General features: G+C 40.5%; 1 protein-coding gene across 2 annotated transcripts in view; it reads right to left on the reverse strand.

Annotated features, from left to right (window-relative positions):
* The window catches only part of PRKAR1B (protein kinase cAMP-dependent type I regulatory subunit beta), a 125010-nt gene that overhangs the window by 48451 nt on the left and 55012 nt on the right, over positions 1-21547 (reverse strand). For both annotated transcript variants that reach the window (XM_014610778.3, XM_014610779.3), the window contains exons 5-6: positions 5343-5404; positions 4590-4636 (exon numbers count right to left, since the gene is read on the reverse strand). In XM_014610778.3, the coding sequence (XP_014466264.1) occupies positions 4590-4636; positions 5343-5404 (109 nt within the window). The remainder of the gene's footprint in view (positions 1-4589; positions 4637-5342; positions 5405-21547) is intronic.

A 21547-nucleotide genomic window follows, 5' to 3' on the forward strand; every position in this document is an offset into this window, starting at 1 on the left:
ACCTATTTCTTTTCTCACCGGCTGTGATATGCAGTGGGCACTAACTATGAAAGGCAAATCCAAGTGACTCCTCACATAATAAACAATATGGTAGGAAAGCATCAGCCTCTGCACCTTTTAGATCTCAAACTCTCCTTAGGTTCTGCCTTGAGTAATTCCAAGCCCTGTATCTTGTTTGTAGAAAGCAGGCTGATATTTTTTCTCCCCAAGGTGGAAAGGAGGCTCATTATTTCTTTCAAAAGCTAGTTCTGTCTTATCAAATGTTGGGACCGTCTAGGAAATCCCCCAAAACTCCAAATGACATCTGGAAAATGAGAAAGCGGAGATTGTGCTCTATAGATTTTTTAAAATCATTCACTGGAAAATACCAAGGTGTATTTGTAACAGGGGAACTGTTAGTGCTGGAGACATCTGAGGGGTTATAGGTATTTTTTAAATATAAAGAAAGGATACTGAAGCTCTTCAGAAAAAAGCAACCTTAGTTGATCTCATTAAACATCAGGGTTAATATAAAGTCCAGCTAGTTCTTAACACCCAGTATCATTCATGCACTGACTCTTTCATGGCTCTCGTTTGTGGTGTTTTCTTTGTAGAAATAATTATGACCTTTAAAAACTATCCACTTTCCCCTAAAAAGAACAAAGAAGATGGTCTATTGCCTAAAATTGTTCCTTATACTTTTCCATTACATTTGCTATAGAAAATACTTGAACATGATAAATAAGGAGGTTATATAAGCACAAATACTCTCCAGCTAGACAACTGGCAAGGTTTGTACTTGATCTTTCACTGTGGCGCATTTGGTTGCTGTTGCTTTACTAGAAGAAAACACCTGCTCATGACGGCATGGAGAGCTACAGTACTAAATAGAATAGGAAGTTGGGTTTTTTTAAAACACTGGTTTAAAAGGAAAGTTGGCAGTGCTTTTTTAAGTAAAAAATGTGAGGTTGTAAGATTAAAATAATAAACAGGAAGACATTTTTATATTTAGAAATATGGATTAGAGATTTTTGCAAGACAGACATACTTTAACAGGTACTTTCAACATCTTTACTGGAAACTATAATTTAAGCCTCACCAGATACTTTTTGGCATGCATCCACCTTTCTCCAAATAGTAAAGCTTCCGGTAGACAATTGACTCCTGAGACTTAAAGCCTCAAGCCATTATCTACCTAGTAGAAAGTTTTTCTTTATACAGGGCCAGACTGGGAGTTAATGATCTTTCCTGAATAAGAGGCAATGCATTATTGTGCTACTGCTGAAGCCCCTCCAGGAAGAGAGATTTCGGCTTGCTGAGTCTTCTTTCCAGTCTCATTGCTGCTGTGGTGAGGGAATAGTAACTGTGCCAACCCTACACTGCCCTGGGTAGTGGTGGCACAGACAAGGTCCTGCCATTGCCGTCTCTTCCTGTTTCCTCTCCCTTATTTTGACTGCTGTGCAAGTGAGGAAGGTGATACTTACCCTCCTCCATCCCTTTACTACCTTGCAAAGCTAGAGATACCAGACCACAATATTGCTCACAGTAAATTATCTTGATCAACAACAGAGTACCACTACTGCCTAGTCTCTTCTGATCGATACATTGCTTGAGGAACGATGTGATTTCCCTGAAGTTCAAGCAGCAGGAATAGAACCACTTCCTTAGATGTCTGCTTTTATTACCTTAATGCTGCTAGTTTTATACTTAAATCATCAGCTCTGTCAAAGAAAGGATAATAAAAAGCCTCATGTGCTTGATATGAAACTTTCTCTGACAAACCCCCTGGCCTGTTGTTTCTCTCAAAATGGCAAATGTATTCATAAACTGTGTGATACTGCAATGTATTTTATTCCATCACAACACCTCCAGAGCTTATAGACAGAAAATATACAGGTTTATAACACTGCTTATAAATTAATGTTATTCATTTATCTCCTGGCAGGTGCAGAGGTGGGGGGATGCAGTGTTAGATTATCCTTTTAATATGATCCTCATAAATTTTCAAAATTATCCATAAGAAGATTCATCATAATTCTTGTACTTATTCATTGGAGCCTCTGTCCCTTTTATTCTAACTGCATACTGCCTGTGATCTAATAAGTCTCTTTCCTCCAAAAATCTGCAGATCATTTCTGCAAGTAGTTTCTGGTATGGTTTGGTTTTCTTTTCCATGATGGAAATTGATAGCTCAGTCACTGTGCTTCTTTCCATTGGCATGGACAATCATGTGTCCTATCATTCTTTGACACGTTCAGAGCATATTGTTTCTTGGATCACAGGCTTGGGGTCACAGACCTATCTGTGCTTTGCAGACTCTGGCAACACAACTTCAGTGAGCCCAGCCAGGGGTCATAAACCTCACTGCATATGCCCCATGTCCACTGCCTACTCCTTGTTGCATAATTTCCACAAGAATATTTCACTAAAAATCATTAATGATATTTTCCACCGTTTTATGTGTTTTCCACCGCTCTCTGAGCCCAAAGCATACACCCTATGGTGCACAGAAGTTGTGTGAAGGAGGTGGGTTCTAGCCACCTCCAAAACTTGATCTCTTTGGAATAAAGGAACTCTGAAAGAACCAGGAAGAGAGGATGCCAATGGAGATGCAGTGACAAGACATTCAGAGAACCCCACTTATGTGGCAGTCAGCAATTTAGTTTATTCCCTCAAAAAACTGCCACTGTACTCTGCTGGCAAGGAACAATACATTCCTGAGTAAAAAGGAAGAATCAAGAGAAGTATGCATGTGAGTGAGACAGAGACTGCAAAGCCTCCAAACACAAAGGAAATTTTAGAAGTAAATTTTGACAGCAATGCAGGAGAAAACTGTTCACTGTGACTTCACTTTAGCATAACACTTGAGCATGTGCTTAAGTCTATCCCTGCTCAAGAAAGTTTCCATGCATTTTTCCACTGACGTCAATAGGGCCAGCATGTCAAAGCTAGACAAGAATTGGGGCTGTAGGCCTGGGATAAAGAATGTCTAAATGAATTAACTTCAGTCTCATTTTCAGAAGTGACTTAGGAATATAAGAGCTTGAGTCTCACCAACTTTCAATGTCCCTTTGCAGAAGCTTCACCAGCCCTCAAAACCTTCTGGTATCTGCCTATGATGAGTTTACCTGTACTCAGCAATCAGCCATTCATTCAAAACGATCTTGCATTTTAGTCCTTCCCTGGGCCACGTACAGTCAAGATTATGTGTAAGAAGATGTATCGCTCTCTCAGGAAATAAAAAGCCCAAGAACTTAATTCACATTGTGCAACAGAGCTGGGCTCTGTGTGGGGAGTCACAGAAGCAGCAAAAGCCATTTTGACTGACAGAAAATACTGCAAATGGTGCCTTATGCTTCCAAGGGAGGGTCAGTAATTTTTGAGAGAGACTGTCCATAGCTGCTAGTACCTAGATATCTGCTGCTTATCATGATGGTCCTAAAACAAAGCCCCTGAAGTCAATGAGTTTGGGGCCATGCCTGAAGTGAATCTTTTAAAAATAAATTTTACCACGTTTCTATAAATATCGTACTTGTTATTTTCTGGCACTGCCGATGTGGCAATGTTTGATAGGAACAGTGAGTCACATGGATTTCCTGAGAAGTAACTTCCAGAGGCAGAGTGTGAGGTTTCTCAATTCCCAACAATACCAATTAGATGGTCTCCTGACACAAACAAAAGTCTAAAAAAAATGACTTTCACTAAAATAGCCACATGCCTGCTGCCTGGATTTAAAATAAATCACTGCCTTCTTTAAATAATCCAAGCAAAACTCATCTAGGAGTCTGCATAGCAACACTGCTAATGAGACAGCCTGTCCAATCTAACAACTGTTGAGAAGTAAGATGTGGCTCCCAAAGAATGCATTCGGATGAGAGGCCTGTACTGATGAAAGTTGCAAAGGGGTTGATTTTCATAATGCTCCCTAGGGTAAAACTGATAAAAGGTGCATAGTTTAGAAACTGGATTCAGTGTTTCTTCCCAATTCTTCCTGATAAAACTTCAGCAAACTCTGGTAGGCACTTAAGAACTGATTGGACGCTTTTAAGATTCTGCTTTTTATTACTAAAGTCTGTTGTTTGGTTACACAGAGCTCATTTAAAAAGCAAATTAAGAAGTCTCAGATAGAACTGGAGGCCTGAGGCACACTTTCAATTTGAGGAGAAACGCACATGTACTAGGCTAGGTGATTAAAGGAAATATTTTCCTCCTGGTTCATATGGACCCTCAGGTACATTCCATCATGGTGGCCTGCACATGCACAGGTGTGGCTATTGCGCTACAGATAAAGTCATTCGCTTGGTTTTGATCCCATAATCTCTGCTCTGAATGGACAAATACATTTGGCTGTAAAATTTACCACTTATGAAGCCAAAATGACTTAATTATAGCAAAAATTGACTAATGAAGTCAATCCCGGGAGGTGATGAGATCCTTCATTTCAGTGGCAGCAGATGCACGACCTCAGAAACATGGATGGATCAAGCCGCGGGCAAGTACCATAAGCACAAGTTTACTATGTAAACTTAGAAGCAGTGTTGTTGTAACAGCCTGGCTTAAAAACAGAAAGGAAAGAAACTGTTTCCAAATGGGAGGTTATTAAAACTTACATCCACTTCTCCTTGATCAATGACATAGAAGTTGTCTCCTTCGTCACCTGGAAACAAGAATATAAATGATGACTGTTTGCAGAACTCCTGCTGAGTGGTTACACAAATAATTGCCAATCTCCATATTGGAGTCGATGCATATTTGCACAGTTTGCACAATTGATTATATAATGAGAGGATCATTTCCTTAAATGTCTGAGCCTATGTCCATTCATGAACAAAAATATTATGGAGTAATTATTTATCATTTGTCTCATAAACATGTTAGAGATATAAGCTCCCTCAGGTCCTGCTCAACTTGTCCAAAACTTGCAAGCAAGTTACCAAGTCTGTGGGCATGATACAATAAGGTGCTAAGCACTTGTAAGCCCCAGTGAAATATTTTCCTTTTTTAATTATTCTGAGCCAAATTCTGCCAACCTTACTCAGATTGAGCAGTCTTTTACTTAGTGAGTAGCCCCACTGAAATCAGTGGGGATGCTTTTTAATGGTAGTATAATGGATGGTTTGTATCATAATCACGCTAGGGAACTCGTGTCATGGACCAGGCCCTAAGCATGATATGCATAATAAAAAAGTGTCTGCCTCAAAGAGCTTAAATCTAAATAAATACTTGGGCACTTGTGGAACAAGATCTCCTTCACGTAAGCAAGGATGATAACATCTCTAGCCCCATGATTTCCTGATATATCAGACAGTCATAAATTATATCATCTTAGGAAAATTGTAAGGAAAAAAAGGGTGAGAAATCACCTTGCTGAATGACGGTTTCTCCAGCGATGTGTGTAACTGGGAACATGGCATCAAAGATATCACTACAAAAGAAAATAAACACACACATATCTGAGTCAAATCTACTCCTTACTTAGGCAAGAGCCCTCAAGTCATTAAGGTGCACTAATCCTTCATTAACAGATTTTGCAGAAAAAAAGAGAGAAAAAATGTTGTTGGTGACAGTATGTGGAGTACCCAATTGGCAAAAAGTTAAGACAACTAGTTCTGAAGGAACTATGCTTAAAACCGAGTCAGATAGTGATTTAACAAGCTTACCTAAAGGAACATCTAAAAATTATGCCTACCAATCCACTCTTTGCAGCATTTTTTAAGCCAGTTTATTCTCTATGTGGCCAGATGCATTTCAGAAGAATCAGTAGGTGTCAGTGAAAGCTGTTGGGGGCCTAAACGGGAGCTCAGAGTTCTTCTGAAAACCAGGCCCCAGGTTTACCAGCAAAATCTATTCCACAAAGCAGGATGCATTTGGAAATGTAGATGATGCTAAACTAATGCAGCATAAGAGCTAGCAAGAAATGACACTTACCATGCAGAGATAAAGATACAAGGCCAAATTCTGATTTTAGTTACATTCACAGTCTTTAGTGGATCTTATTGTGAGAAGAGAATCTGAATGATGCTATTGAAATGCTCTAGGGCCTTTGTACATGCCACAAAATTGGCCTTTAAAGAGGCTTAAATGCCCTTCTGCATCGCTTTAACATTATTGCTATTTGCACATTCGGTGGCGTATTCCGCTTTAAATTACTTTGGTATGTAGCAAGATAAAACACCTCTGAGGTGCTTTGGTTTGCTACCTAACAAAGTGCAACAGCGCATGGGGTGCTGGAAGCCGACATGCTCAGGGCTTGGCGGGCCCTGCGCAGCTCAGGGGCTGTGAGACCCAGCAGCAGCCTGTGCAGGCAGGCTCCACTGAAGAAAAAAGAAAAACAGAGGGCCTGATCTTTTTTTTTTCTCCCCGGAGCCTACCAGCCTGCCTGAGCTGTGCGGGAAGGTGCTTCCCTCCGCAGCTGCAGTGCCCCCTGGGACCACTCTGGTCAGGTGCCAGCAGGCGGGTGCCACCTGGGGGGCCCCCGTGCAACTCAGGGACCTCTTGGTCTGCCGGCAGCTTGCCCTCCCTGCAAAGAGGTAGGTAAGGATTGGGCCCCCACCCCGGTGTACACGCCACAGGGGTTAGTTTGGTTTAATTCTTCCTAAACTGAAGCAGTGTTTTAAAAAATCCAGCGTTTCAATTTAGGGAGAACTAAACCAGATTAAACCCCTGTGGCATGTACAAGCAGCCCTAGTTACCCAAGTTCACTGTACCAATTAGTAACTCTTGGACTTACCATGATCTTAAGGCAAGATTCTCACTGCCCTTACAAGGCCAGGCAGAAGACTAAGGGCCATAACCTTCCCCCCTCCCCATCACCTTAGGCAGCCTGCCCAGATCATCCCTTTGTATGCTGGGGAAGAGGCAAGGCTTTACTGCTTCCCCTCCCTCCAGGGAGCTGGGAAAGATGGTGAGAGGCAGGGGCTGGGCAGAGTAGGGCTCTGCACCCCACTACTGAATCCATGTAAAGAGTTGAAGGGAATCACTACCCACCACCAAAATGCGGAGCAAGAACAAATTGAGACTAGTCCTTCCTTGGACTTCTCCTGGAGTTGTCCACATACATGCCGCTCATCATACACACAGTGAGACATAGTCTCAGTCTGGCCATAAATAAGATGAAGCAAATTCCTATCAACCATGAGTGCGTGAAAACAAGAAAGGAATTGAAATGTTTCATCAAAAGCCAGAAGGTCAGCAACAAACCTGTATTAAATTTCAATCCCTTATATGGGTAATGCATGCTGTAAAATCCCATTATTAGCTTATTTCCTATCCAATGGTTTCAGAATTTACTCAGGAAATGTTCACTCACAAGATCAAACTGGGCATCTCTTTCCTCTCCGGCAAGCAGAATGTTTCCACTGCCAGGGCTTAAATAGTGTGATATTGCCCAGTGTCAGGGCCAGTGTGGTGCTGTACAAGGCCAGAAGTGAAGGGATAGTCTTAATTTCTTGAAGTGCCAAACCACACCAGATGTTGTGTCCTCTGTGTCATCCATTAAGATGGTACAGATTGCTCCTGCCGTTGCACCAGGACCACTCAGCAGGCTGATGCCCAGGACAAGCCCATAACACTGCCTTAACTCTCTCCAATATCAGGAGACCTGTTCACCAAGGATACAAAGACTGTTCAGAAGGCCTAAGCTGATGGTTGTCCGTAGCGTGAACAGTGCAGAAATAGCACACTTCTTGCTCTCCCCATCAGGGGCACCCATTTATGAGTCTATAATACACTGGTCTCTACAGCCTATGGACTGCATTCTCTGATCTTTTCAAACAACTTTGCCCAACAAAATAGATTTAAATGGCCATAAATGGCCATGGTAAATTCTCCCCAAACATAAGGCAACAGCTGGTATAGGTTACAAAGCTGGTTCCTGTGCCAGCCACCCCCACCCCTGATGATAATATGAGAGGACATGTGTGGCTGGAGCTGGCTGGAGTGGGATACAGAAAAGTTCCATTGTGCTCAGTCCTGCTTAGGGGCCAGTGCAAGTCAAAGCTGCTCCTCCATAGCTTTAGGGCCAGGATTTAATGGCCCCAATTTGCTTGCCTGTGCCCAGCGTAAGTTCCCAGTGCCCTGTTCTGCAATGCACAGAGCGGACGGAGCAAACGCCCAAGAACTGAAGGCACTTTGCCCATCAAAGGAGCAGACCCAAAAAGATCAAGCAGCCAAAAATAAAATGGGATTGTGAACACCAATAATCCAAAACAAAATGTGACTGTTCAAGCAAGTTTGGAACCTATTTTGGGCTAAACGCAGAGGAAATTACCAAGCCTTTTATCTCAGTTTTAAAGTTGTATTTTATTTAGAACTTAACAATTGACTGAACAAAAAGTGCTTGATTAATTATGTATAGCACTACACCCTCTCTTAAATGTTTCCTATCTGATTTCTGTAACACCTCTTCCTTTTATCAAAAAATTTTTAAAACTCATCAGCTAACACATTCAGCTGAAAGGACTGCCAAAGGTGGAATGGAACAGACTATGTTCAGAAATAACAGTTTTGTACTACCAAACTCACACTGTACTGCCTAAGTGCAAAACAATATGTTGCTTATTTAAATGCGATCTTCACTTTTATGACCAAATTTAATATTTAAGGGGAAACTTAAAGAAAGGCATGACTGTAGGCTATCAAAAATCAAGTAAACTGGGGTTGACATTGATTAATATTAATAAATAGCTATATGAAGGTACAATTCATGCCCAAATTTAGGTGAGCAACAATTATGTGCAAGTGACAGAGAACAGGTATTTATGCATTTATCCTACTGTGGGACTATGGTTCTTAGTATAACAAAATAAATTAAGATTTTCAAAAGTTATTAGCATTTTTTTTAAGATTTCCATTTTTGGACCCCTAGACTAAGTGCAGACAGTCAAAAAGCCCAAGGTTGAATCATTTCAGTCTTGGCAGGTTAGTCTAAGCTGCATAGACTGAACCGATAAGTAAGTAATCAGACATTGACTTTTGATTCTGGAAATGCAGCCACATGCCTGCAGTGGCCCAGGCCAGAACCAAAGGGGTACTAGAGCATGCCTTCCTCCCCAGCTTGGGCCAAGGCTAGCCCACCCACCTTGAAAAAGGGGGGAGGGGGAGTTGCAGGGGAGGTGCAAAGCATCCTGGGATGCTGTAGGACTGTGAGTTAACTTAAATATGGAGAGATCTGGGACAGAAGTTCAATAAACTGATTTAACCTAAAGCAGTTAAGTCTAATACTACATCCATCCAGGTTTACCTTAAACTGGTTTTAGCCATTTTGAAAGCCGTTTATGTGCACTGATCTTCTGTTGTGTTACAGATTTGAACCAGCTTCCAATCACTTATACCAGTTTATGTGTAATTTCAGTCCCTATTCCTAATGTGCAAAGCATTAAATGGACACGGTTTTCAGAACTGCTGAGTATCTACCCACCAAAAACCAGACTTTTTTAAAGTGTCCCATCTACAGGATTGGCAACCAACAACTAAAGCACTCCATGTATCATACACCACTTTGTGAATCTACCAGTCTTGTCACATGATTGCACCAGACCTGAACTTTAATTTAATTTAGGCTGCTATGGAATCAGTGTTGACTTATTTTTTAATTTTTTATTCACAATGTACGAAATAAATCAAAAAACAAATATGTAGTGCTTACCGTATGATTTTCAGAAACAGTTTGAAAGTTTGGCCACAATCTTTTCAAGCTGACATTGAAAATACAATAAGCAGACACATTCATAGTTTACCAGCATACATTTTTATGTTCCATATACAATTTCATGCTGGAAGACCTGTCCTTGCACTATGTGTAGAAAACGTATCTGGTTTTTAAAAAATAGATGAAGTAAAACAAGTGGAGCTCACTAATAGGATAATATAGTCAAGGCCCAAAATTTGACCTACTTTTTGCTGCAAGGTGTATGTTTATAAAACTGTTCCAAATAATCTTTTATCCATGAACAGATGACAAACATGCAAGTCCCAAGTGCTGTAAACAACCCTACCAGAAAAACCAGGTGTGTAGCAGAGGTGGATGAGAGGTGCGTGTATGATCAGGAAGTGAAATTTCTTGTTTCCAAAGCACTATTATCTATATATAGACTGAAGTACATAGCTATATAAACAATTCCTCCGAAGAAAAAAGATGGGCATAAAAACCAGACAAATGTCATCAAGTTCATAAAGCCCCAATACAGTAACATGGTGATATAAAAAAAGGGGGAACTCATTAGTTAGCTCTTAGCCCAAACGTCAAACCACTATGATTTCATTTTCGTTGTTATCTTTCTATACTAAAGATCCCAAGTGTATTGTTGGGTGTCCGCAGTGCTTTGTGGCTTCGGCAGGTAGGACTGCATGTTCTCGGACAGATGCTGCCAGGGAACTGGATCCAAAGACTCCGGTGTCTGCCAGCTGCCTCTGCTCCCCCACTAAATGTTCCTCCCAAAGTTTCTTAGCTGAAACTGTTTTTGATGTCAGTACTGACTCTCCTCAACCCTTTCCTTTCGCTCTCCAGGAGAAAAGCCTCTGACATGTTCTGCAGCTCTTCCACAGCCTTTACTGATTATTTCTCCTGAGGAAATGGCTTCTCATTGCTATGGTAGCTGGAGCCAAACCAGCATTTGAGGGCACTGACAGAAGTCATATTTTTTTGCATAGTCAGCCCCTTAAAGGCACTCTACAGCTCTGTCCTAACAGAAGTGCACGGCTGCACAGCTCTTTAAAAGTGCCCGATCGCACAACAAATGAACCCTCATTACACGAGGGTTCAGATGACAGCGCTCCAAAGCAGAGCACCTTCATTAACTTCTGTCGGTGAGTGCTGGGAGCAGAGCTGGGCTGCTGCCCCTGATGCTGTCTTCAGGATGGGAGGGAGGAACAGGTGAAGGGAGCTCCATCTGGGAATTGCCTACCTGCACTGGAGGGCGCAGCAGGCGGATTGAAGGGGGGCTCCACGTGGGGGGTTCCAGTCCACCCGCCCCACCCTCCAGCGCAGGCAGACAAGCCCCAGACAGATCTCCCTCTCCTCCCTTACCCCCTTCCCATCCTGAAGACAGCACCAGAGCTGGGAAGGGGGGTGAGGACGAGACTAGGGTGAAGAGGCTGCAGACACACAGCCGGCTCCAAACCAGAGCTCTATCTCCCAACCCCCTGGGACCCAAAATGAGTATCTGCTGGGTCGGGGGATCACTGTAATTCATAGATACATAAATGTTAGATGTTAGGGTCGGAAGGGACCTTAAGTCCAACCCCCACTCTGGGCAGGAAAGAGCGCTGGGGTCAGACAACCCCAGCTACGTCCAGTCTCCTCTTGAAGACCCCCAGGGTAGGGGAAAGCACCATCTCCCATGGAAGCCCATTCCAGATTTTGGCAACCCTTACTGTGAAGAAGTTCTGTCTAATGTCCAACCTAAATCTGCTCTCTGTCAATTTGTGGTCACTGTCCCTAGTTACTTCAGGGGTGCTCTAGTAGCATCTCCTATTCTGTGCTGCCCTCCCCTGATGAATTTATAGGCAGCCACAAGATCACCTCTCAGTCTTCTCTTGAGAAGGCTGAAGAGATCTAGGTCCATCAGTCTCTTCTCGTAGGGCCTTGCCTGCAGGCCTCTGACCATCCAAGTGGCCTCCTCTGGACCCTCTCAAGATTTTCTATGTCCCTCTTGAAGTGCAGCCCCCAAAACTGGATGCAGTACTCCACCTATGGCCTGACCAGTCCCACATAGAGGGGAAGGATAACCTAATGCACGATAAAGTGCAGCTAGCCTTGTTGATTACTTCATCATATTGATGAAGATATTGATGGTCATGTTCATCTTGGAGTCAACTATGACTCCAAGATCCCTTTCTGCTGCTGTGCTGCTGAGAAGGTTATCTCCCAGCCTGTAAGTATGTTGATGGTTCATTTTGCCCAGGCACAACACTTTGCATTTGTCTTTGTTGAACTGCATCCTATTTCGTTCCATCCATTTTTCCAACCTGTCCAGATCCACCTGGATCCGTTCCCTACCCTCTGGTGTGTTAACCTTTCCCCCATAATTTGGTATCATCTGCGAACTTGGACAGGGTGCTCTCCACACCCTCATCCTGATGAAGACATTGAATAGCACCAGTCCAAGAACCAAGCCTTGAGGGACCCCACTGCCCACATCTTTCTAGGTCGATAATGACCCATCCACCACCACTCTCTAGGTACAACCCCTAAGCCAGTTTGCCACCCATCTGACTGTGTAATCATCTACATCACAGCCTGTCAGTTTATTTACGAGAACAGAATGAGATACCATATTGAAGGCCTTCTTAAAGTCTAGGTAGATGACATCTACCTCAACTCCTGCATCTAAGCATTTTGTGACGTGGTCATAAAAAGAAACAAGGTTAGTCAGGCAGGATCTATCTGCAATGAACCCATGCAGATTTCCTTTCAACATTATTTCCCCTGCAGGGTTCCCACAAATGTGATCCTTAATGATTTTTCCAGAGTTTTCCCAAGGAGGTTAGGAGGTGAGACTAACTGGCCAATAGTTTCCTGGTTCCTTCCTCCTCCCCTTCTTGAATACAGGGACCACACTGGCTTTTTCCAGTCCTCTGGGACCTGACCATAGCACCTGACCAGAGCACCAATTCATGGTGCCTCCTGTGAAATGCCATGAGTTACAGCGAGGAGTGCACGTCTGTCAGTGCCATGAGTAAGAGGGCTTTGAGGCAGTACTTTTTGACTTGGCACTGTTGTGGGACCATATGTAACTTTGTCCTTGAACTCTATAAAGAGACACCAGCAGGACTCAGACACCAGTAATAATCTCTGCAGGGAATTCTGCATATTTAAGTTTGGGTAATTTTCTGATAATATAATTTAAACAAAAAAAAAGAAAGAGAGCTTCACAAAATGCACATAACATGAAGCTCAGGTAACTAGTCCAACATAAAACCAGGGAATATGTTTAAACATGAAATCTCTATCTATTCAATCAAAAATACCATCTGTCTTCTCAGGGAATATCAAAATTTAAAGGATTTTTAAAAGGTCACAGATATCAAAGGCTCACAGCAAGTTTTAACATGAAGACTGTTTTCTAAAGGCACTACAAGAAGATTGCAACTAAAATCATATCTGAAGCTAAGGGGCCAAATTCTTTGTTGACTTCCACTTTCTACATTTATTTGCACCTGTGCAAATTCTCTACTGTCAGCAAACTCCATTGAAGTGAAGGGAACTGCACCCATTCACAGCAACAGAGAATTTGACTCAGTGAAAGCAAAGTAAATGGCAAACACTCCATCATTTTGATTCGGTAGGTGTTCATCCCCTGGTTGCCCAATATAATTATTAGACAAAGAACAAAAAAGTAGGCAGGGAGATGTAAGAGGTTCTGTGTTGTGAGAAAGAGTGAGTGGAAAAATTAAATATCTCATTTGCTACTATAATGACACTACTGGGCTCAACAGAGAAAGTGAGAAAAAAACTGAGGCAAACTGTAGGTAATGCAGTGTTTGCCGATGGACATCTGAGGCCAAGTTTGTTACAACAAAGTGACAGAAGAGGGATTACAAATACTTTCAGAACCAGACCATGGTAATGGCCAAAATAGGGAAACTATGTGAGACAGTTTATCAGGTTCAAAATCAGATTTCTTTTCAATCCTTGCTGTGCTGAATGGATTGCAGGAAAGGAAAAATGAGATAGATAAAAAGCATACGTGTTAGTCGCTTCTTTGACACAAATGGAAAATCCTTGTTATAGCTGCAGGTGATAATTTGTCAAACTTCAATCAGAATGATTTCATTGTGCAGGCAAACACAGAAAGCATTCCATGTGTGTGTGATACTACCTTTTCTTCCTTTGTTACCTCTTTACCAAAAAAAAAAAAAAAAAAAAAAAAAAAAATCAATATTGTTTGGGAATAGGTTTGACAAATATGTAACTGATCTGGCATAATGCCACAAAACCCGTACAACACTATCTCAGAGTAAGACTTGTAAAAACCAGGATCCCTTCATAGTAAGAGGACTCTACTGTGTTAAGCCTCTCTTATTTGCATACACTTTAAGTTTAGGAAACATGTTCAATAGCAACCAAGTCACAATAGCAACACTACTTTTCAAAAGCATTCTGCGCTCCTATTCTCTTGCATCAAGATAATAAAGGAGGTTATTTATTTTCATGTGCTTTTAGAGTTTTTTCCCCATGTATATTTAATTTCTTTAAATGATTAACATTGTATCTCAAACAAACACCCTTGTTCTTTTCTCTAGTAGTACAGAAGGCAGAATTTAAAACAGAAGTACTGGGTTCATATAATCCAGGCGCGCATAGAAACTTGGAAGCAAATAAAAATGTTGTAATCCTTGCCCTGTACAGCACAGCATCTAAATGTAAGACTCGCATTTCTGCTTTTCCTCAAATATGTTGCATATGGTTTTTGACAAACAGTGTCAATAATAAACACTGAATATTGCTATTATTTATGGAAAGTAGCTAGTACAAACAGTTGTTTACACTCTAACACAGGGTTTTTCAACCTTTTTTAAGGAGTGTACCCCTTCTGGACTCCTTCTGGGTACACTACTGGCAGAGCGGGGGGTGGGGGTGGCGACAGCCATACACAGAGCTGGGGAGGCCTGCTTGCATGTGGTGGTGCAGGGGGTGGATGGCGGCAGCAGCCACCCAGTGCAAGCTCCACCCCACTCTTTCTGTGTCCAGGCGTCCAGGAGGCATCTGTGCAGCCCACAGAGGGGAACTGCTGCCCTCGCCCCCCTCCCCCCCAAGGCCCTGCTCCTAGGAGGCAGTGGTGTGGGGTAGTGTGTGGCAGCACTCCTGCCCCCGCATACCCCCTAGCCCCTTTCCAAGTACCCCTGGGGGTATGCGTACCCCCAGCTGACAACCACTGCTCCAACAGATGGACAGGTCACTTCCAAAAAGTGTTTAAACCTTAAAGGCCATATCCCCCAAGATCTTTATTCAACCATATAGTCATAAAGGGTTGCATAAAAGTAAGGGTTGCAAGACTGAACCCTAACTTAATATCTTATGCAGATGGTTACATAAATACATTTTGCCAGGAGTGACCTTTTTCTTCCTTTAGGAGAGCAGCAAAAACCATAATAACAAGTATGAAACACTATTAAAAACTGAGAGTGTTTCGTTGCCCTGTTACAGCTGCAAATGTTTGTTTATTATTTCAAAAAATAAAGACATTAATTTTATTTTAACAATCAGATAAGTCTTTGAAATCTGACACAAGCCACTCTAGACAGCAGGCAAAAGCTGAAATCCATGTCTAATTCCATAGCATTTGTTCACTCATGAAATTCAAATCCACATAACTCATTTGGATATGAAATGGTAAGAAATAAAAGCACAACCCCTTTTATTTTTGTGAAATTTTCAGATTTTAATGTTTTTAAAATCCTTTTTACAATGGGTTTATTAATATTGCATTGAATTAACTAAATTAAACTCAACAGCCCTGATTCTCAGTTACACTAATGGACTGAGTTACACCCCCTTTTCATCGTGAAAAATGGCATAGAGTGGGCATAAATTAAATTTACACTATCATGTAGGGCTCTATTGCAGCTGGAGTGGCAGCAAAGGGAAACAATACAAATGAGAATTTGGTCTAGCACGTTCTATAAAACCTGGCAACATATCTATTTGCCATTACATATCCTTCACCCACCTCCAGGTCTGGCCTGCCTAAACCCCACATCTTCTCCTAGTGGAAATCCTACATCACATGGCCTGAGACCACCATCCCTGCACATGGGGGGGTCCCTTCCTTGCATGGACTTTCATAGATTCCTAGATTATAGAGTCAGAAGAGACCCAATGGATCATCGTGTCCTGACGAATTCTTTTTCTTAAGGTATAGACACAGAAACAACCTACTATGGAATAAAAAGGGGGTAGGGATTTACCATGCAACACACTACCACCGGCACAGTTCTACCTCACCATAATCCAAGATGCAATAATTAAGCTTTAAATGAAAGAAGGGCAAGTTACTATGAGAAGACTTTCAGTTACAACAGGATAGGATAGGTGCCAGCACACAGGCAGTTAACATAGAGCAGCTGACACGTGGTAAAATCCTGTTCCCTTTTGAAGCAGGTTGAGGGGGAAAAAAATCACAAGTTCACAAATTTTCTTGGAATGAGAAAAACATTTGCCAAACAACTCCACCATACTCAACACTTATACACATACACACCACAGGCTATATGGACTACTTTATACTGTGTTAGAGAAAAGATTATGCTTGGAGTTTCTTCACTGACTTTTTCAGCCAATGGGTACTATACAGAATCACAGGGACTGATGGAGAGACCAGTATTGCTTGAAGTTACATACTGTAAGAATGCAACATTGCTGCTTTTTAGCTGCAGGCATATTATACTAGAGCTTGTATTTAGAGAAGGCTCCCAACACATTATTATTAGAGACATAGAAGGGCATTGTAACAAAGTCAAAGCCACTGTTTGTGCGCATCAGCATTCAGTAATTGACCTGGACAAATGTTATCAGAATGAAAAATCGTGTACTTTAAACCAAGTGGACCAAATTCGCCTCTAGTTTTACTAGAATGAGGTCAATAGTTTTTACTTAATCAAAGATTAATACGTTCCCATGAGTCATCTGTGTGTATGGGGCAGGGGGGGTTAGATTTGATATCCACCACGCATTTCTTAAATTCCTTGTTTCTTTGTCAACCCATCTAGAAATAAATGCTTGGTACTGTGATAAAAAAGAAATAATATTTAGATTCAATATCTAATAAAAAACTGCTTCAGAACTAGGACAGAAAGATAATATAAAAATATAATAGCATCCTGAGGGCAAATCTCTTTTATACTTAATATAAAACATAGTTTCACTGATGGTAAGCAGCAACCATAAGAGAGTTACCATATTTGTACAATTTATTCTTCATGTACTTTTTAAGCATATTCACTCTTTAATTCCAAGCTCTCTCTTCTGGACTGTACCAATGAAGTCGGTGGAGCTACTATTCATCATACGTAGTTCAGTACTCAGATGGTACAGCTAAGCCCACTTATTAGTAACATACTGTTGATGGCTAAATGGCTAATGGCAGTTTGCCAATTTTATTCCATTACTGTGCTTAAAAAATTTTTAAAAAATATTAAAACATCCTGTGATTTAATATATTCCCAGTGTTTTGCAATTCAAGTTTATGTACAAACTGTACTACTAGCCACTTACAGAAACTAAATATTCCACATGATAAAAAAGCAATAGGAATCTGAGATATTATTTTAAATAATTAATTGGGAGAAATTATACTTTACATGGATATTAATATTCCTGTACTATGTACATTACCTTTGTATTTATGGCACAGGTTATAAAAGATATATAGCTAGAACTCATTCGATCCCTGCTTCTGTTTTGTTAACACTACCCTTTTCTGAGCCAGACAGCTTGATATTAGGCTACTGCAAGAATAACTAACTAGATACAGAGTTTAAATTCAGTTTTCTCTCATTTTCTGTTTGCAGGTTCATATAAAGTAGTTTGGTATACCAGAGCATTCCTGTGATGATTATTAATGATAGGTGTTATCATTAGTGCAGTATTACCACTGGAGTGCTTGGCCCTGTCAACAAGTAAAGGGAATTATAGATCTGTATAATAAGATCTCTCTGTACAGCGAAGGCATTATGTGGCATGCATCGTGCCCGTCAAAGAAAAGCATGCTGTAACTGATCAGCCAATGTTTGACATGAATTTCCCTTTGCTGACAAGCATATCACATATGGCTGCAACCAACTCCCACATTTTGTTTTGTGAATTTCCCGTCTGCTGTGTTCCACCACACCTGGAGATAGCAAACCGCTGAGTACAATAAACACAGTTTGCAACCTGCACTGGTAGCTGGGATTCAATTTAATTTATGCTTGGATCGAATAACAAAATTAAACCATCTGATAAAAGTTATCTATCATATCTGTCAATGTTTTTGTCTTTAAAATTGGATGAGTCTAATTTATCTGCTGGTATGAGAAGCCTGAGTCCTTTTATGACTGGCACAAAACCACACGAGCCCAACCACTTGATCTCATATTTACATATACAACATAGCTTGCAGATGTATGCCAACTCATTCACTCACGCGTTTTTCTTAGGTTTTCCCAACAGTTCCTTACTATTCCCCTTTAGTCCCCGTTCACAGGACTCTGTGGACAGATTATTTTGCTATCAGAAAATGAACCAGGGATCCATTTTTTAAAGATGGTAAATACATCTTTGGAGAAGGAAGGTTTTTTGTTTTGTTATTCTGCAATATTAACTTTTGAGTTAAAAAGTTCTCCTTTAGGAAGCTCTAGTAATTCAATGATATAGGAAACATTAATGAGATCAGACAATAAGTGTAATTTTTTGTCAGGGGATCAGTCTTGAAAAAGATTGGGGTTTGTTTGTTAAGCATGCAGCAGCTGCAGAACACAAACCAATCTACTTTATAGCATGCAAATATAAAGCGCTCCTGGCATCGTTCATCCTGAGTATGCATATAAATTCAGACACATAGCATGTTACTTTGTTCCATCATCCTTAGTCACTTTCTTTCAGAATCTTCCCTAACCACTAAAATGCACATCAAAGAAATCTTAGACATCCAATAATATGATGGGAAGAACGCTTGCCACTTCTAACCTTAGAGCTCTGATTTACAATGATTTTGTGGTGTTTTTAAAGTCTGTGCTGTTTCTACACCCTGCTTTACACATTAAAGAATAAAGCATGCTGATATTTTAGATTGTGTCTTGCGTATGGTTTCCACCTATCAACAGTGCTGGAATTATTCCGATTCAGATTTCTACAGTGCCTTTAAGTCTCCAATACTCTGGGCTTCAATTAACGTTGCTGGGAGAAAGGGGTAGGAAGCAGGGAAACAGTACTACATATGTCTTACCAAGCATTTGTAGGACATTTGGAGAAATGGCACATGGAGAACTCTTGAAGGCCATTCAGTACAATAATATTATCAATATGGCAATGTCTAAGCTGAAAGCGAGAATGATTTGATACCTGTCATGAAGAGCTAACACCTTCTTGCCTCTCTTTGCTAACTATATGTACTTCTTCATGCAGTTATCAGATTTACAGCAATTTAAATAGCAGGCAGAGTGATATTTTATTGGGTTAAAAAAAGACTAAAAATGGATGCAAATAAATTGCAAAAACCTGCAGAAATGTGTTATCATTCAATTCATGTTGTTTCCCCACAACTAAATACCATCCCAGTTCATAGATTTCTGTTTAATTTGGCCTCTGGCATGACAGAAAGGAATTTTTCCCCATTTACACAACTCTATGAATCAAACGTTGACAACAGTAAGCTGCTCTTCAATCTGACTTAAAGGTATGCATCACAGAAAAACAGCCAAGTGCTGTGCTTGCTCTATCAGGCCTCACACACATGCCAGTTATATGGCCTGTAGCATACAAATCCCTCTTAAAAGTTAACTTAGGAAGAAAAAAAATGCTTAACAAGTCCTTCCCCCAACAACATGATATAATGTTGAGCCAAATTATCTCAACAGAAACACAGCTTTGACATTTATTTCTGAATAAACTGCAACAATGGAAAAAAATCACCCAGGATAATTCCACCTAACAGGACCCTAAATCCAAACTAGTTACATTACTACAGACTGATTCAACAAAGCAGTCTTAAAATACTGTGTCTGCCAAATAAATAGGGGACTTGTAGACACTAAGGTAAAGAAAAAAAATGCTGAGAATAGATTTTTTGTCCGTTGTTTAAGTAGGAGAGAGTGATCACTGATTTAAATGCTCATTTTTTAAAGTGGAAGTCAAGAGATTTCACTTGTGCCACTATGAAATCCCAGAATATAATAAAGAAATGCAAGATACATTTCTATCTTTAAAATAAATCCTGTTTAAAATAAATCTAATTGAGGCAAATAAAGAGGCATAGAGAACAGCAAACTCTTTCTAGTTGGTTCCCCACAAATAATAGCCATATAAAGCCATATTCCTTGGTCTGTGCTTTTCAGGGATCAGAGTTCTCCATAGCATAACATAGTGAAAACAGTGAACCAGAGGAGCCAGACCCTGAAAACCTTCAGAATGAAGAACCTAAACCTTACATTCATACTTTCAATGGGGCTGCAAAAGGTTTTACCCTCCGTACCTTTATTTTGGTGATTACTCCACACCAGTGCTGTTAAGGACACATCTGTAATAGTTGGGTGGTAAAGGTGGTTAGACGGGATGTCTTAGTTTCTTCCAGTCCAAAGGTTACCACAGAGATTACTCATACTAGGAATCTAGCAAGTCTTAAGAGAAAGGCATTCGTGCCTGTCTTTAAGAAAAGAACCAGATGTCAAAGTAGCCACTATGCTCCACTAATAGACAAGTACAAGGTGATTTGATAGTAATTTCGATAGTATTGTACTTGGGGCATTTTGCTACCTGTTGCGTACAGGACCACAAGTTCAAATGCCAAGAAAGATCCCCTTTCAAAAAAGTACTGTATATTCCCTGTATTAACCGAAAAGAGATTGCAGATTGTATAAGAAATACTGAAAGGAATAAACCTATCTGAAGAATGAAGCACCCTTGTGCCAACAGATTTACAAGATTAAGTTGTCTTAAAGAATAAACTAATACATGTAAAGGTCACCAAAATATCTATATTAATAATGACATGGAACACTAAACAGATACTGACTTCTGTTAAGGTGAACCTCAAGAGGTATTCACCTAAGAGGTAAACAGTGAGAGAGATAAATCCAAGGTCAATATTTACCGCCAAGAATAATCACCAGCAATTATGCCTGATGGCTAGTGAAACACAGGGTCAATTTTTATGCACTAATATATGCATTCTTACTTTATGAAAAAGCTTACTGAATTCTTCCTTTTGGCTCTGAATTTCTAATACGTAACTCTTGTAATGAAAGGAGCAGTTTCAGAAAAACCTGATGATCACTGATAAGCTAATATGGGATGGAGTCGATTGTATAGGTGAGCATTACTGACCTCTGTGGTCAACAGCACTGATTCATCACATGACTGTCTTCATTCACTGAGATAGCGTAGATTTTTCTATAGCACAAAGGATGGGCAGACCCCTAACTCGGTGGGCATAATTGGGTGTTTCATTCCAGTTTCTGCTCCAGAAGAATCCTCCCAGGTTTTTTCCCCGTATGTAAAACCAATAAATGCATGCCTTTTAAAAGATTTTTTTGTTAAATATGTTACCTGCAGCTCACAGGAATAAAGGCGGCTGCAGATTTGTTCTATACTTTACATTATATACATTGAGAGGCTCTTGGTGTCTACAATGAAACTGAAAAAAAATCCTAGGAATCAAAGAAAAGCTGCTGAGTGATTACTAGCTCTACTTTCATTCCATTGTAAAACAGCAAAGCAAACTGACCGAGCTGTATTCCAGTTTTATGCTATAGCAAAACTCCATGGAAAGCAAAACATTCACTGATGCCTTATGCTGCCTTTGGATTTGTGTTTTAATTTTTTTTTTCAAATTAGCTGGAAAGCCAAATTAAATATATTATTTGGTCCGGT

Source organism: Alligator mississippiensis, chromosome 13, assembly GCF_030867095.1.
Source record: "Alligator mississippiensis isolate rAllMis1 chromosome 13, rAllMis1, whole genome shotgun sequence".
Classification (NCBI taxonomy): Eukaryota; Metazoa; Chordata; order Crocodylia; family Alligatoridae; genus Alligator; species Alligator mississippiensis.